At 40.5% G+C, this 18,467-nt stretch overlaps 1 protein-coding gene across 2 annotated transcripts in view; it reads right to left on the bottom strand.

The window, feature by feature from the left end:
- unc5db (unc-5 netrin receptor Db) overlaps window positions 1–18,467 on the bottom strand; it is a 278,526-nt gene that overhangs the window by 94,942 nt on the left and 165,117 nt on the right. For both annotated transcript variants that reach the window (XM_086030435.1, XM_086030436.1), the window contains exons 4-6: window positions 16,395–16,498; window positions 5,814–5,994; window positions 3,489–3,656 (exon numbers count right to left, since the gene is read on the bottom strand). In XM_086030435.1, the coding sequence (XP_085886561.1) occupies window positions 3,489–3,656; window positions 5,814–5,994; window positions 16,395–16,498 (453 nt within the window). The remainder of the gene's footprint in view (window positions 1–3,488; window positions 3,657–5,813; window positions 5,995–16,394; window positions 16,499–18,467) is intronic.

Here is an 18,467-nt window from a genome sequence, read left to right on the forward strand (position 1 = left end):
GGTTTTGGAGAAACACTTGCTGCCATCCAAGGAACGTCTTTTTCATGGTCACTGCCGGCGGCCCCCACCCACCTCACTATGCACTGGACCCATTTGGCCCTTCCCACTGTTGGTGAGCCCATGCGGAGGATGACGCAAATCACTTTATTTTTTGGGGGGGCGGCGCCATACCAGCTGGGGTGAGTATCGCTCCACTGTGATGTGTTCCTCCATCACAGTCTGGTTTGGCACCGCCACAAAAAAGGACAAAATCCAACTGCAACGGAAAGTTAGGACATCGAAAAAAAAATCACTTGTACCCTCCTACCCACTCTTGAGGACTTGCACACTTCAAGAACCAAGACAAGGGCACATAAAATTCTTCAGGACCCCCCACAACCTAAGCACTACCTCTTCCAGCCCCTCCCACCTGACTGAAACTCTGTAGTGGCACTTTGCAAATTTTTGCCAATTTTTTGCACACTCCTGTGGGACTGTGTTACCGCACGGATCATTGTAGTTTCAGCTCTATTCATACTTGAACAACTGTCGTTGATCAACATTCCATAACACTAGACACTTTAAAGCGTTCAATGACTTTCTGCATAATTGCAGACCCAAAGTTACATGTACTGCTTCTGGTCACTTAAAAATGGTGCAACAATTATCTGCATCCGTCATAGTAATGTAAGTACCACACCGCTGATCACTTTATTTCTGCTCTCATGATTCTCCACATTGTTGCACAGCTGTCATTGGGTGTTACCACTGCACATTGGTACCATTACATTACAGAAAGAGTTTCTATACTTACCGGTGCTCATCAAAAAAATTCGATATCATGAAAATGTTGATTTATTTCAGTAACACGATTCAAAAAGTAAAACTTGTGTGATGTATACATTCATGCCACACAGACAGATATATTTCAAGTGTTTATTTCTTTTAAGTTTGATGATTATAACTGAAAACTAAAAAAAAAATATTATTATAATTATATCAGAAAATTAAAATAATTTTTAAGACTATACAAAGAAAGGAATTTTAAAAATGTTGGCCAACCGAAAAGTATAAACATGAAAAGTATGTACATGTACAGCTGTCAATACGATGAGGCATGGCGTCGATCAGTGTGTGGCACTGCCCGGGTGTTATGAGAACCCACGTTACTCTGATAGTAGCCTTCAGCTCTTCTGCATTGCTAGGTCTGGCGTATCGCATCTTCCTCTTCAAAATACCTCATACATTGTCTATGGGGTTACGGTCAGGGGACTTTGCTGGCCAGTCAAGAACGGGTCTACCATGGTCCTTACTCCAGGTACTGATAGCTTTGTCAAGTCCTGTTGGAAAATGAAATTTGCATCTCCATAAAACTGGTCAGCAGCAGGAAGCATGAAGTGCTTTCAAACTCTTTGGTAGATGGCTGCGTTGACCCACAAAGTTGAAACACAAAGGACCAACACCAACAGATGACAGTGCACCCCAAACCATGACTGACTGTGGAAATTTGGCACTGGACCTCAAGCAATGTGGATTCTGTGACTCCACTCGCTTCCTACAGACTTTGCGACCCTGGTTTCCAAAGGAAATGCAAAATTTGCTTTCATCAGAAAACATGACTTTGGACCACTTAGCAGAGGTCCAGTCCTTCTTGTCTTTGGCCCAGGCGATACGCTTCTGTTTGTTGTTCAAGAGTGGCTTGACAGAAGGAATGCAACAGCTGAAACCCATGTCTTGCATACATCTGTGCGTGGTGTATCCTGAAGCTCTGACTCCAGCTAGAGTCCACTCTTTGTTAATCTTCCCCACATTTTTTAATCGGTTTTGTGTCACTCTCTTCTCCAGGGCACGGTTGTCCCTATTGCTTGTACACTTTTTTCTACCACATATTTTCCTTCATTTTCCCTGTCGATTAATCAGGCCCAATATTTCAAATTTCATGAGGATAACGTCTTACTCGCCATAGGCGCTAACCACATCTTATTGACAAAAATGCTTATTGTCCATAAAATCCCAAATATTGATGTGATGCTTCTAATAATTTCCGAGATTAACTAATACTAAAAACAATGACCGATGTTCTTGTGACACCTGCCGATAGCACGGTGCCGTGCTCTTTGTCCACAAAATTAAAAGAAGCACAACATTGAGGTGCTGGTCTATTGAGACAAGACTCTCAGACTATTCTATTTTCTGTGATCCCCATACCCGGGAACGTGTTGGAAACTAGCGTTTATCACTCCAACAATCTCTCGTCCTCATGCGGGCTGCCACTTCAAAACACTGCTTTTGTAGTCACAGATTCAATTTCTTCTGCTTGTTCGTACAACAACAAGTTCCCAAGCCGTTCAACTCCATTTTTCAATGCAATGGGGGCTTATGATCGCTTAAAGAAGGAGGTGAAAAAAACGTTCAAATAAACCGCTCAGTGAAACAAAAGCTGCTGTAACAAATAGCAAATTCTTACTTGAATTCTCTTTCCTAAAGTTGTGTGCATACTCTTTTCTCCATGTGAGCTCTCAGGAATAAGTGTATAGTTGAACTTTTCAACCATGTTCATACTCACATATTGTTGATGAAAAGTGTCTCTCATATAAATAGCCAAAACCATAATTTGTACAAAAAAATAGATTATTACAACATTTACTGAAAATCAACTGCAGACCTCTCTAATGTTTGTGTTGTGTTTCTGTTAACCTCTGTTAAGCATGTAGCTTACTTGTCTTGGCTCATTTTGTCCAAACCATGACTTCTTTTATACTTCAACAACTAACTCTTCTTTGCTTCCTCACAATTGTTCTCGGTTGTTATTTAACACCACCTGACTGCCTGAACCATCTGCACCTTGGTAGTTTGAGGCCTCACAGACTGAACAAATTGGCATGAAGACAGCTTGTTGGATCACCCCGCCAAGTTCTCAAGTCTAGCCTCTAACCTCCGACACAACTGAGAAAACAATACACTATGTTGACAAAAAAGAGTGCATGGTGCATACTGTACATCTTCTGTTGAAAACAGTACGTTGAAAGCACTACACACTTAATATTCATTGAATTCTAGACTCTCCATGCAGAACATCATTACACAAAATAAGCAAGTCAGTGAAAGCCCATGTGGTTAATTTATAGGTATGACAATGCAGTGTGGAAAGATGTGGCCAAAATGACAAACGGCCTGCTGACTTAATTCAGTTCATCAGACAAATGCCTCCGTTACGCATACAATTAAAATGTAATAGATTTGGACACCTGACACTATTCCAAAATTCAGTTTCAAAGCAAAGTAACAACACATTTCATGTCCGGTATGGCATACCCCTGGTGAAATGCAGATTTGCAAGTGACTGCAATTGAGGCAGTTTTCATTACACAAAGCAGTAATGGTGTTTGTTTGCAATAACTTCCCTAGCTAAAGCAAAGTTTTGTCATAATATTTGGCATGCTATGTTAACGCTCCTCACAATATATGCACAGCTTCAAGTTGTACTACTGTGTGTGAACGCAACTGACCTGGACACAGGGCGTTGCATGATATCTTCTGCACAGACATGCCCTCGCAGAAAGCTCCACCGTTCAGCGGCGCTGGATTCGTGCAGGTCCGTGATCTCTTCTGAACACCTCGCCCACATGGCACGTTACATGGTGACCACTCTGTCCAAAGGGACCAGCCGCCATTGACTGGAGTAAGTTCAACAAAGAGGACAGCAGCAACACAACAATCGCTATTACTTATGCAGACCTCCAGCACTGTAAATGCTATAAAATAACAGTGGAGATTTTTTGGCAATGCAACCTCGAGAAAGCAACTTTGGAAAAAAGTGGCTAAACACAGTGAGCACACTATATTCCTTGTGGTGGATAAAGGGCTCCGCCTTTCCTAATTGCCCATTCAATCCTAGCTGGGGGATGAAGATAAAGGCAAAGAACTGCAGAAAACAGCCATTGCATGGAATTGCTATTTCTAAAGGCAACACTGATTCATGGTGGTCGACAGATTGGAGCCGTCCACTTAGTGCTGCTACTAAAGCAGTTACACTGTGGTCCTAAAGTGTGTGGAAGCCAAATGTTTAGAAGTGTTATTGAAAAAGGTGAGCCCGCATTTACTAAAAGGGCCTCAAGCAAATGAATATTTAGTGTAGCACTACATGAAATTCATCCACAGGAGTCTTATTTCATTTCACACAGTTCACATTGACTTTAAACATGAAGCAATTTAATTTTTGAACAATATATTCATTCATTCAAAGAAATCATATCACTCCTAAGCAGAGTACAAAGATGGGTCTCTTAACGCATTCACTGCCTTGGACGAATTAGTCCGTCTAACAAAATAGTCACGCCCATTGCCTTTGACGAATTAATTCGTCTAACCATTTTTTTTTGCGGTGCAGGTAGACCAACGTCCGGGCCATCTTCTCTGAAGTTTTCAAGGGGTCTGGCCGGAGGAAGCATTTTTTTCCCCACCATTGGTTGGCGGCACCGCAGTGGATGAGTCATCAGCCAACGTGAAAACAGGAAAGGAGGAAAAATTTGGGGGAATGAGGGGCCTAAAACGAGGGAGGACTTACGAAGAATTACCGATGGCTGACGCTCTAGCAGAGTATATTCGGAGCTAAACAGAAGCCAAAAATGTCGTCATACTTGATGATGACGGCGATCAAAGAGAAAAAGGAAAGATGACGCCTGTGGACGAGTTATCAAGAGGCACGTCTAACAAGCATCACCATGCCAAAAGAGATGCATTGAGACTCCTCCCTGACAGTAGCAAAGGTACGTTGCTAACTGCTCGCTATTAAAACACCTCGTTCTTCCGTCAAATGTATGCCATTATTCTGCGATACTAAACATTTGTTGCCAGTACTAATGTGTGTATAGATCATGCATCGGCGTGTAGATGTGGGTAAAAAAATATGTAACGCCGAACGGGGTGTGTCGCGAGAGTGCTAATGACGTGATTGCAGCCAAACTGCAGAAGATGGATGGATGGATACTGCAGCAATAAAAATATTTTGGAGTAATTGTATATAAATCCACAATTTCAAGACTGTGCAGTAAGCAAGAAAGTCCTTCTCACTGCCATTGGCAGAGCAAAAAAAGGAGGTAAAAAAAACAACAACAACAAACTGCAGTAATAAGAAAAATAATAATTTGTGGTAAGTGTTTATTTTTCTATAATTCATAGGCTGGCATCAAGCTGGCTGGAAGACGTAAGATTGTAAAAATTGTAAATAGCTATAAATAAACAAATGCATATAAGCACGCACACACACAGGCGCGCGCACATGCTTGCACATACATGTGCGCGTGTGGACTTGCATATAGTTTGAAATTCATACAGTTTGTTCATATTTGAAAATTGTAAATACTGTACCTATATGTGTACATAATTTCGCCATCAAAACCATTTTGTTAGTGTTGAACACAACACTGTTGGTTGTAAACATGTTTAGATGTTTGAGAATGTCAGGAAAGCAAAAAATACGAGTGTCAAAGTCAACGTTCAGCTTGAAATGAAGCTTTTCACAAAAAGCTCATTTTCCCTGTTTTCTAGACAGGAAAGAAAAAGGTAGAAAGCATTTTTTTTCTAATGAAAGAAGAGAGTCTAATATTTCTTTTGGTAGGTTCCATGTTCATATTGCTGTCGAACACATATTCTGTGGGCCTTGAAAGATCAGCGAAAATCCTTCAAAATGGCTGGCAAGGTCGAGGTGCTTGCTCGGAAAATGGCTGGCAGTGAATGAGTTAATGAGTTGTGTAAGGGTGCAGGATTCCAATCAAAGGTTCTTAACTGTATGCAAAGTAACTGGCCAATAAAATTCCTGGGGTACAACTCACCAAATACTGTCACAGTGGCTGTAGCGCTGCGTCTCTTGGCTACAATGTTGCTCGCCATGCAGGTGTAGTTTCCCGAGTCAGCGAGACGAGCCTCATTGATGATGAGGTTGTGGTCTGCCCTGGTGTCGATGTTGTCGTCAGTTTGGGAACCGACCAGCTCTTCATTCTTCAGCCATTCCACCTGTAGAAAAGAGGCATGAATAATATCAGCAGCAGCTACAGGGCAAATAAAATAGACTTACTAAGTTTAGCTGCTGCGGCTTTTAATCAGGTGTGTTTTGTAGTCTGGAAATAACAGTACAGTACATAGAACTGCAATCTGAGCTTGATGGCTCATTGATTCCAGCATCTGTTGGACATACAATATGTGTGCCATTCTCCAAGGAGGTCAACATATTCTGCGTATGTGACCCAGAGGTCAGTGCCGACTTGCATGCCTGTGACGTCTTAAAGGGTGTTGCACAAAATCCAGTCAACGATGTAATTGAACACTGTGGGGGTCCTTACAGGACACCAGTGCATACCTTGAACCTTGAAGGCCACCGATGCACTCCGGTGAGCCTGCACCTTTATATATGGTAAATGGGCTTTCACTAGTATAGTGCTTTTCTACCTTCAAGGTACTTAGAGCAATTTGACGCTGTCTCTTAATACATCCACTGATGATTTGATGCATTTGGAGCAATTGTGGTTCGGTATCATGGTCCTGTGCCGATGCCACTGAAGTTGTCACAGACTCTGCCCTGCCCGGTACTGGAGGAAAAGGTGAATAGCATGATATAGTGATCATAGAATGACCCTTTATTTGGGTCAAAAGTCTTGAAATAGAGACCTCGGGATACTATTTGAAACATGTTATCCATACATATGCAACATCACAAACATAACTACGGGTCAGCTGCGCTTGACCTGCAGTTTAATCATAACTGGACAGTACAGCCACAAATATTCAAGAAATTAAACATTCAAGGGAAGCTCTGTAACCAATTACCAGAAAAAACAAAGGTAACTAATTAGGACTTGCAAATTTAGTGATGCTTTGCTGCTTCTACCCTGTGGAAATAGCTGCATGGTTGCATTTGCAAATTGCATTCATAGCGTGTTCAGGACAGGCTGGGCTGATGGATTTATAGAAAGTACACAGACGCCCTTCAAATTGCGTAGAAATGTAAATAGTAAGTGCCTGTGGGCATGCAAACTCTGAGTAAATAGAAATGACACATGGCCAAGCGATGATGGATTGGAATATGTATGGACATGAATAAAATGATAATAAGCATCATAACAATGGTATCAGTTCTCTCATTCTGGTGTTTTCCTCACACATACAGGTATTTCAGTCAGTTGTCTTTCAATAAATCTCTGTTGTGAGTCTTTGCTTTTTCTTCAGTGTATGGAAATACAGGCGCTGCATATACACTGTATTTGTTCCCTGAACTCTTTCCTTCAAAAATACTGTTCTTGACAATTAAGACAGCCTTTCGCCACAGTGTACATTGGCAGCAAATCCATTTGCCTTGCTAGTAGATGAGAAAATGAAGATAAAATGCATGCTGTGACAGTGCCTAATTACTTTGTGATTAAAGTCATCAGTCACTGAATAGATGTTGTCAGAAGTGGCATCACACAGTCATGTCCGTTTCTATTGTGTGTATTTATTTCAGTTTTCTTGTGACTTGAAAGAAGCAATTATCAGTGGGTTCTTGCTGTGTTTTAGACCACAGTATTTGTTTGGTTTAACAGCGGGTGGTTTAAGATATAAGACAGCCGAGTGTAAGAGAAAGAGTGACAGAGAGAGGGAGATAAGGAGAGTAAGAGCATGAGAGAGAGAAAGAGAGATGCCTACGATAATTTCCCGACTGAAAAACACTGCTGATTAAAAGCTGCAACAGCTACATTTAGCCATAAAAACAAATTTATAACAGTGAGTCTCCACGTTATATATTACATGGGAAATTTACAAAGAAAGAGATCACACAGATGGATTTTTGTATACTTTTATTTACTGTACCTGAAATGCCTGTAGACATATTTTTTCCCTCCCAAAACAATGCCAAATGCAGCTAGTTACACAGTAGCGTCCAAGGACCTTTCTCAGACTACGTGGATGTGATTCCCAATTCAGATCAGATACATATGGGCCAAAATTGGAATTGAGCTGCAGTGTGAACTTAGTCTCTCTTGTTGTCACACGTGGCCAGTTCGCCGACGAGCTTCATCTGGCATTAGTGCACATAGAGTAAGTCCATTGCAGTGCAGCCAATGGAAAGCCCTTTGTTACGTGTTTAGGAGATGGGGGGATGTCAATCCAGGGCCAGAAATTCTGTCTTCTGTGGTTAGCCGTTAGTGCCTGTTGTCAGTTGCAAGCGATGGTGGGAGTCGATCGCGAGACGAACAACAGGTAGACGGGGGGTTGACTGCAGCAATGGCTGTATTTCTGGCACTCATTCGCTATGCTTATTAAACTCTATTCCAAATACAAATTTTCTCTCTACTATATCTTCTATATTCGCTCCTACACAGCCACGTACCGCTACGCACACCAAGTTCCAGATTTCAGGTAGCCCGTGTACGTACTCCGACCGCAAGTGACTGATGATTATTCAGTATGAGGATAGTTTCATTGATCCACTGTGACGTGTTTGGTAATGTCATGAGTCAGAGGTAACGAGACTTTGGGTAAATCTATTGCGGCTTGAAGCTCATCAGTAAAAAGTCACAAATAAACCGCATTAAATGCTGCAAGATTCAAAGCGTTGGAAAAAAGTAGCGACTTATTATCTGGAAATTGGTAATTGTTTCGGTTTCAATATGGTTTTCATTGCCAACCTTGACAATGGCATTTCAAGGAGGTGAGTACATCAAGGCATCCAACCTGTGATTTCATTACACAGACCGCCCCTGAAGGTGACCTCCCTCAGGCCATTCCCAGTGGCCAGGTCCGCCCATCCTTAAAAGTGTGTGCATGTACATACGCAGTTCATTCAGATGACATTTGCTGGTGATTATATACTGTGAAATATGTTGACTGAAAGGAAAATCAAGGATGGAACACCAGTGTTATGAGTGACACTGTAGCCATCATTGAAATTTATGAGGATGGTTGCCGTCTTACACTTTCTCCGCCACTTGTGTGTTTTGTTTCTCCAAATCAAGTGGCTATTTGATGTCAAGGGGACACAGCTCAAACAATGAACTTCAGCTTCTGCTATAATTAGAAAAATCTCTTCTGAGTCATGCTGAGTCAAGGGTTACAATTTAGCATGATTGCTTCCCCTTTGGCAGAAACTCTCAGCCCTCTGTAGTTAATGTTAATTGCTGACACAATTTCATGGATTGGGCTAGGGAATGCCAATGATCCTTTCTAGGAAGCAAACCTGAGGAGACAAAGCTAATTCACTAGAAGGATTCTGCTTGAAACCAATCAGCAGGACATGTATAGCCAGTTCACAAACACATTCCTGCAGATGTTTTAAACTCAGTATGGCTGAGTGTGCCCATATAAACACTAAGCCAAATAGCAGCAGGTAGAGTCACAGGAACTGTCTGTGCCTGAGTGGCGCTGCCGCGGTCTGGAGGTTAATCAGTAAAGATATCGAGGGAAACACAAAGTCGGCTTGCTCCCTTGTTGGTTTCTAAATGACAGTTCTCCTGCTCTCTGAGTCATGACATACTACATTGCTATGCCAATGTGTTTTGCCAGAGCTAAATAAAAACATGAAGCTTGTAGCTTCGGACTGGGAGGGTGTAGTATCTTGACTTGGTTTAATCATGACACTCATCCTCTCCTTGCGACAAGGCAAATAGCAGGATTAGAAAAGTGGAAACATTTTAGTTCAAGTGAGGTATTTTAATGGTAAATTTGGGACATACAAGTGGTGAATTCTTTTGGAGGATCATAACAATGTCTTTGGTAAAGCTGAACAAACAGCGAGAATGGCCATTTATTTGATTTTCCTTGGTGCCAGAGCTGAGAGAGTCTATCGGAACAACTACTGGAGATGAAGACTCATCTTGGATTAGGGACTTTTGCTGAAAAAGTTGGGTTCCCATTTGGCTGTTCATTTCACACTTATTTTCATAGCGACACCTCAAAGGAATCTCATTATACAGGCGTCTAGTGTACTCCTTTCTTCAAAAGTTAAAAAAATCTGCTCTGCGTTCAAATCCCTATGTGTGTGTGTTCATGTGTCTGTGTGTGTGTGTGTGTCAGCCATACTTAGATATATCAAAAAGTTTGTGTTTTATTTACTTAGCCAGGAAGGGTGATAAGAACTCCTAATACGTTGAAAATAAAATAACAAAAATGTGTTTTTTTTTCCCATTTGAAATTATGATAGCAACACTAGGTAAGTTTTCAACCTTAATAATACATTTTCATAAGTCTTCTGATAAAACATGGACTTTCAACTTTTGAATTGTACCTTTGTCACGGCCCGAGGGCGTCTGGATTGCTTTTACTGGCACAAAGCAACTTTGAGCAGGGTGGAAGGAACGCTGCCACACACAAAAACAACTACAAATGTGCTGACTGCTTCACGGCATACGTCACTTCCCCCTTCCCCATTCATTACAAAAACGGTAGTCGATTCTAAAATGTACTCACGATTACTGGTGTCAAGACAGAAGCTGCAAAACAACCAAATAAACAAAAAAGATTTGTCTGGAGAGACAAAAGAAAAAAAGAAAAAGAAAATGGGAGGCTACGCGGATAAAAGAATATTCAAGGATCAAAATTGGCCCCCCAGAAAACTTGCGAACAACAGGTAGACGGGGGGTGGGGGGGGGGGGGTTTAAGATATAAGACAGGTGGTAGAGAAGTCGACCCGCTTCATAATATTTCATTTTTGTCAGTGTACTGTATCTACATTAGTGGTAATGGTTATTATCATGTGAAAACATTTTCAATGACTAAATGAAACAGATTATTAAAAATAACACTCACCATAGCTGCACTTCAATGAGGCGTGGCCGTTTGTATTCCAACAAGTATTAATTATGCAAGTAACGACTAGTGATGGGAATTTCGACTAATTTGCCCGCCAACTAGTCTCAAATTTCGACTATAGTCTATAAGCAAGAAAACTTTAAATTTAATACATATTGAATTCAAAGTTTAAAATACAAATGTTTTGTGTATTTACAGTAGGGGCTATTTTAGCCCAAACATTCAGGACAGCAATTCTCTCTCTTGGTGCTCAGCTTGTTCACAGAGGCCGAGGCGTGAGGAAAAAGATGTGTGATACTTAATGCAGCGTTTAACTGACTAGTAAAATACCAAACCTTTAATAAATCGTAGACGGTTAAACGGTTAAACGACTAGTCGCGCACATCAAGTTGTCATATTATATCAAGCATATTTCTATACATTTCAGTGACACTTTTTTTCCCAGGTGAATATTAACATTTTCTAACAAGAAGATGTGTGAAGCAATAGATCAACAAATGACCACCCCGTTTTCTGAAACAGCTCATAGCAATTGAAAATACTTGCTGTGATGTGGATGAGAATGTGTGGCCAAAAAGAAGTAGGAAGACTGCACTGTAATTCCTACAGTGTTACATGTACAATTCTTTCCTAGAGATATTGTCCCATGTTCATATTTCTACTTTAAAGGGATGGTTGGGTCGGGATGGCCATGTTTTCACTAACAAGTTCATTTGATATATTTTTTGATCAGGAAAATGAAAAGAGTTGTCCATCCATCCATTATCTATACCGCTTCTCCTCACAAGGGTCGCGGGGCGTGCTGGAGCCTATCCCAGCTGTCTTTGGGCAGTAGGCGGGGGACACCCTGAATTGGTTGCCAGCCAATCGCAGGGCACACAGAGACAAACAACCACACTCACAATCACACCTAGGGGCAATTTAGAGAGTCCAATCAACTTACCATGCATGTTTTTGGAATGTGGGAGGAAACCGGAGTACCCGGAAAAACCCCAGAAAAGAGTTGTCATTTTCTATTTTATCAGTAGATTTGGGAGAAATTAGGAAATAAGTGACTCCATGAATAATGCCTCTTGTTAATGAGGAGAATGGCCGCACCCCCTAGTGTTCTATCCTTGTTCGGTCGGAGTCAATGGAGGGACCGATTACAAACTCTCCTTTGGAAATCACTGTACTTTCATTGCTTATAACGTCCAAAAACGGTGCTCAATTGGCACCAAAATGTATGTGGACATCCCTACTAACCACTTCAACATATCAAAAGGATTAACCTCGCCGTGGCTGATTTATATGAGAATGAGGAAATGTAGACCTGAGCAGAGCTACATACATTTATGCTGGGACAAGCGCACACTGCTTCTTTGCTAAAAAAAAAAAAAAAACACTGCTTCTTTGCTGATCACGTTTATGACGGGCGAGGCATTAAACACCAGTCAGGATATTTACAGAGACTGAAGTGGGAATGAGTAGATGTGCACATTTATTTGGATGAGGAATGGCCCCATTTTTTCGACCTACAACACGCCGTCCAATTTTGAACGTAACAGCCGAAATGGTACGTGCCAATGCGGCCACACTCGGCTGTGGAGTCAGTCAACCTCCTCGCTGGAACCTTTTGTTCGCTGAACATTGAGGCTTGTTCGATGAGGTCTTACCTCGCTCTCATGCCGTTTCACCCACACTGAAGCTGGCGGCTGCAAGTGGTGTCGGACAACGCACGCGACATGAGGACCCAGGCTGGGCGGACAGTAAGGAGCTAATGTTGTGCTAACGTCTTTTGTTTTAACGGCCTGAAGCGAGTTGTTGCTATTCGCCGTGCCGTTATCCTACTGTTAGCCGGGGAGGGAAGCGGGGGGAATAAAGATCCATGCTTGCCTGATTCCTTGCCCGCTGCCAGTCGCCATCTGCCTCCTGAGAGTTGACACGAGTTTAGCGTAGCTAAATGTCAGAAATATAACCAGTCGGGGTTCGTGTGCGCATTCATGCTCTTGTCCGCTTCAGCCTGTGTAAGTGGAGACCGCTAGGACTGAAAAAACAAGAAGCCGAGCTCCAAAAGGGGCCAGGCCAATTTGTCGTAAATCTAATCACAAAAAAAGCCCATAAATCACTAGAGAGGGGGGGGGGGGATGCGGGGCATTTTAGTACTGATGTCATTTTTACATGCAAACATATAATATAATTGCCAATGTTAAGATTATCCAAGTGTCTCTTTAATTACTTTTTCCCTTTCTTTCTGTATCACAATAATTTGTCAAAAACTGCGCAAACAGTAAAAGTGAAATGTGAATATTACTCAGTCTCTTGCAACCAATCTTCCACATACACAATATAATATAGTATATTGTTCAATTTAGAATACTGAATTTGTCATCAAAACTGAAGTGGAATTTTACATCAGAACCTCCAGAGTACAGTTATATTAATTACATTACATTACTAAGGGATTTGACTGTCTTATCCGTATACAATGACACAAAGCCTTGCTGTTCTGATGGCACTGACATGTTCAATAATGCAGATATTTACTTTTTGAGAGTGCTAAGGATTTGGATGAAGAAAATGGCTTTTGCAAAGGAACCATTATGTTTAGCTATTTTTATGAATTGCTTTGAGAAATGCACTTAGTGTTTTGCAAATTTCAATTCTGATCTGTGAAATGTACCAAAGGGACTGAGAAAAACTGTAATCAAAGGCAGGGATTGCCCTTCAGAGAGTCAAAACGTTTAACAATATACCCAACGCGCAGATAGTGAAAAATACTCATTACAAGTTAGGTTTACCAGCTATGGTTGCACATTTTGCATTTTCCTTTTAAAATGCCGAAAGCATTCATAAATCAATTAATCACCAGTTTAAAAAAGTACCTTAAAAGTAATAAGTAACGTACTACTCTACACAGACAGTAATATTGCAAAGTAACTTACTACTTTCAAATGCAAGTAACTAGTAATATGAAATATTACAATTTGAAGTAACTTGCCCAACACAGGTTGTATAGCAGTCACCCTGAAGCAGCAATCTAAGATGACACTACCACACTCATCACTGTCTCAATATTTTATGGAACCAGTTGTGCTGAAATCGACTGGGCTGGGTATATTAGACTCTACATTATTCACTCCTATCTCTTGTGGCTGGACTCATTTGGGTTGGCAAAGGACTACATATGAGTTTGTGATTCGGTCTATACTACTCGAATATATTTTATCCGCACAGCGGATTCTGTAGCACTGAGATGATATTAGCACCATCCTCCATTTCCATGTTGAATCATTTATACAGTGCAGAGTCCAGGACTAATCTCCACCCAAAAACTGTGCCCTGCATATATCAGACAGTTTTATGGTCACTGGACCAGGTATAGAGCAGACATTTGACATTTTCATTGACGAGGACCTGGTGACCTTTTTTCTCGAAAACATTTAAATGTGGTATTTGCCCCACAAGTCAGACTTGAAGGCTGATCTCACTATGAGATTCGTTTGCTTTCTGTCTCAGTGGGAGCAACACTTGAATTTACCATTAGTGGTGATTTAAATGCTAAAATCCAGCAAAGACACTCACGCAAGTCACAGGCAATTAACTGGCAGGTAAAGCACTTTAAGTCTATAATCTTGGTCAATGTAAAATTGGTCCGTCGTATCTGATGATTAATATACCGTATATATATATATATATATATATATATATATATATATATATATATATATATATATATATATTAGGGGTGTAACGGTACGCTAAATCACGTTCCGGTTAGGTTCGGATTTTTGGAAACTTCGGTTCGGTATATTTTCGGTACAAAAAACAAAGTAAACTGTACTTTTTTTTTTGAAAAAATAAATAAAAGTGAACTATTTGGGTGATATTCTAAGAGATTACACCAGAATAAAAAATACTCTACCAATAAAGATCTCTTAATGTTGTAAGTTATTAAGACACTGAAATCTTTAAACACTCAGCAGCAACAGCCTATGACACATCTAAGTACTCAAGTTAAAGCCAAGTTGTCGTTACAGTACATACATACACTTTTTGTGATGAAAAAAATACATACAATAACAGTTACAATTATTGCTAACTATATTAAAACTATTTTTATAATGAAAAAAATTCTGTAACTTTAAAGTCTTTATGAAATTGTATACACTTTTTAGGCATTGAAATCTTTGAATGTTCAACAGCAAAGTGTAACGAATTGGGTTATCTGTGTTGTGGTCGGATTTGTGTGTTGCTGAGTTGTGATGTTTCCGAGGTTCATGAATGCATCGTACGGCAAACGAGTGGAGCAGCGGAGAAAGAAGAGCGCGAGCAGTTGGACTTGGATTAATAAAAACGTGATAATTAAAATGTTCCTGGAAGACGCTACATTATGATAAACCTCGCTATTTAAGTTTGACGTTGTTGCTCCCTCGTTTAAGAAACATTCACAGTCGGATGATGCCGTGCATGTTAGCATGTTAGACGTGCTACCTGCCGCCCATCTCATGTAGCAATGTCGGCACACAATTTTTGGACTCAACCACGAACCTTTCCCCATCTGCGATTTTAACAGGGCAGCCAGAATGTTCCCAAACAGGAGACCGCAGTGTGTGTGTGTGTGTGTGTGTGTGTGTGTATATATATATATATATATATATATATATATATATATATATATATATATATATATATATATATATATATATATATATATATATATATATATATATATATATATATATATATATATATATATATAAAGGCAAGACAATGTTTAATTTTTGACTCAATTACGGCATTACTAAAAGAAAAACAGTGCCATGTAAACGACGGAAACATATTTGTTGTGTGAGCTTCCCAAAGAGCTTAATAGCAGGACGATGACATTCACAATAAAATACAATTAGCTAGATTGGCCTAAACAATTATAATCATTACGATAATATATGTGAGCCTAACAATATCCAAAGTTACTAGTGGGGCTCTGAAACAAAGTACCAGTCGTTGAGTAAAAAAAAAAAAAAAAAAAAAAAAAAATATCCATCAATGCCATCCTCATCTTCAGAATTCAACTAATTAGTGTCTAGTGAGAAGAAGACAAACCTCACTTCCTTGGTGTTCATGATATAAAAGAGGGTATTTAAAAATGGGACATTAGAAAGAATATAAATGTGACATATCACATCCGATTAGGAAGTGCAAATTCAGCCAAGGGAAATGTTACCCACATAAGAGTAAGTGGACCAAACTGATATAGTCAGAACAATTTCCCACTCACCGTCACGCCTTAGTCAGTTCTAAAACCTATTTCACTTGTCAGATTTTTCTAACATTAGAATCTCACAAGACTCTCAGAACGGTTCTGGCATATATGACGGTTTGGTTGAATGTTATCGCGCTACCTTTGCTGACTCAGTAACTGTGGAGTAAACACTTTTATTTCTCTTCAAGTGTTGGCACTGGTGTTATCAAACAAGTATATCAATCTCTAAAGGTCATAGGAAGCAGAAAAGACATTGGTATCGACTGTTTGGGTTTCTGAGTTTAATCTGGATGAATCACGTGAGATACTTGATTCACATCTGCTCTGCTCAGAGGGAGTATTTGCTTCTCGTCTTTCAGGGAGAGGGAAAGAGGAGTGTCCGTCATACCTCTGCCACAGGCACTCCCTCCGGAGGGCGACAGTGCAGAACGATCATCCCATTGATTGGCACTTCCTTCCCCTGGGGGTCCTGCTCAAAGTTTTTTCTCAGGTCTGTGTGGGGAGATAAGAGGCAACTGTCAGGTGTCAAGTGTGATGGTCATTTTCGCATATATCCACCTAAAAATGGCCACCCTGCCCCTTTGTGCCATGACATTCAAAAGCCACTCTATGTGTATATGTAATACCATGGCACTGTGCTAGGTGATCTGTTTATAAGGGGGTTTAGAGGACACACTGGACAACATCTTAGCGAGATTGCTCTGGACATTCAACACATATAACACATACTAGGGCTGTGCAATTAATAGAAATTCAATTACGATTTCGATTACGCTCCACGATTACAAAATTGGCATAATCGTAAAAAAAGGATTATTGATACTAATTTTGAGTTGTTTTGAGGCATGCACACATGAGCCGCGCCGCCCTCTCCAAGCTAGCTAGCTAGCTAGCCAGCCAGCCTGCACCCCGCACCACACAAGTCACACTGCACACGCTCCTACTCAACATTTTAACAGAGTACCAGACCTAAAAATGGCACAAGACCCGCCAAAGGAACGACTTGTAAACAAGCAAGGCAAGTCAAAATCGCTTATTTGGTTACATTTTGGGTTTGCCGTGGAAGACGGCGAGCAAAGACGTAAAGTAAAGTGCAAGTTGTCTCTGCATCCACCGGCAACACGACAAATCTATTCAACCATTGTTTGGTTTACGATGATCTTGTGATATACCAAAGCAAGAAAACACCGAGTTGGATTTGTGGTCATCCGCAATCGGCACGAGGGATTCACTTTAAATAACATATCTTGTGCATATATACACTACTTTTACAAGCACAAAAATAGAAACCACGCTAAACACTATTACTGTAACTTAAGTTAAATTTCTTGTGTAGTCTATAATGGCTCTTGCTAAAGTGACTAATGATCTTCTCTTAGCTATGGACTCCGACACCACATCGATACTACTCTTACTTGACCTTAGTGCTGCTTTTGACACCGTCGATCATAACATACTATCACCTTGAAGGATGTGTTGGTATCTCAGGCTCAGCACTTTCTTGGTTTAATTCTTACCTCTCAGAAAGGACACACTGTGTAATTCATGGCAATGTGACATCTGAGTTTTGTAAAGTTACATGGAGTCCCGCAGGGATCCATACTGGGACCCCTATTGTTTAGCATCTACATGCTTCCGCTTGGTGATATTATACGTAAATATAACATTAGTTTCATTGTTATGCTGACGATACCCAATTATATATGCCGCTCGAGATAACAAACCCGGCTAATTGCTGTAATTTAGAGGCGTGCCTTGCCGAGATTAAACAATGGATGTCTTTCAATTTTTTGCTTTTTAACTCAGATAAAACCGAGATGTTGATTATTGGCTCTGCTCCTCATCTGCACCTATTTATGTACACCACTCTGAGGCTCAATAAATGTACTATTACCCAAAATGATTCAACAAAAAATCTTGGTGTTATATTCGACCCAACACTGTCTTTTCAAATGCACATTAAGAATATTAGTAGAACCGCATTTTTCCATCTCCGTAATATTGTTCAAATTCATCCAATTTTGTCGAATAGTGATGCAGAAATTTTAATCCACGCGTTTGTTACATCTCACCTCGATTATTGCAACATTTTGCTCTCTGGTCTTCCCATGTTTAGTATTAAAAGTCTGCAGTTAGTCCAAAATGCCGCAGCAAACTCTTGGCAAGGACGAGAAAGTTCGATAATATTAGTCCGATATTAGCCAATTTGCATTGGCTCCCAGTCCACTTGAGATGGTTTCAAGGTTTTGCTACTTCAACAAAATACTGCACGGCTTACCACCTTCCTATCTCGTCGACTTAGTGATACCATATGTTCTGATCCAAAACCTTCGGTCACAAAATGCCGGCCTTTTAGTGATGCCCAGAGCCCAAAAGAAGTTCGCAGGCTCTAGCGTTTTCTATACGGGCACCGATGCTTTGGAATGACCTAGCCCTACCCGCGGATATTAGAGGCACTACC

Source organism: Filicampus tigris, chromosome 5, assembly GCF_054856515.1.
Source record: "Filicampus tigris isolate MCC_2025a chromosome 5, RoL_Ftig_1.0, whole genome shotgun sequence".
Classification (NCBI taxonomy): domain Eukaryota; kingdom Metazoa; phylum Chordata; class Actinopteri; order Syngnathiformes; family Syngnathidae; genus Filicampus; species Filicampus tigris.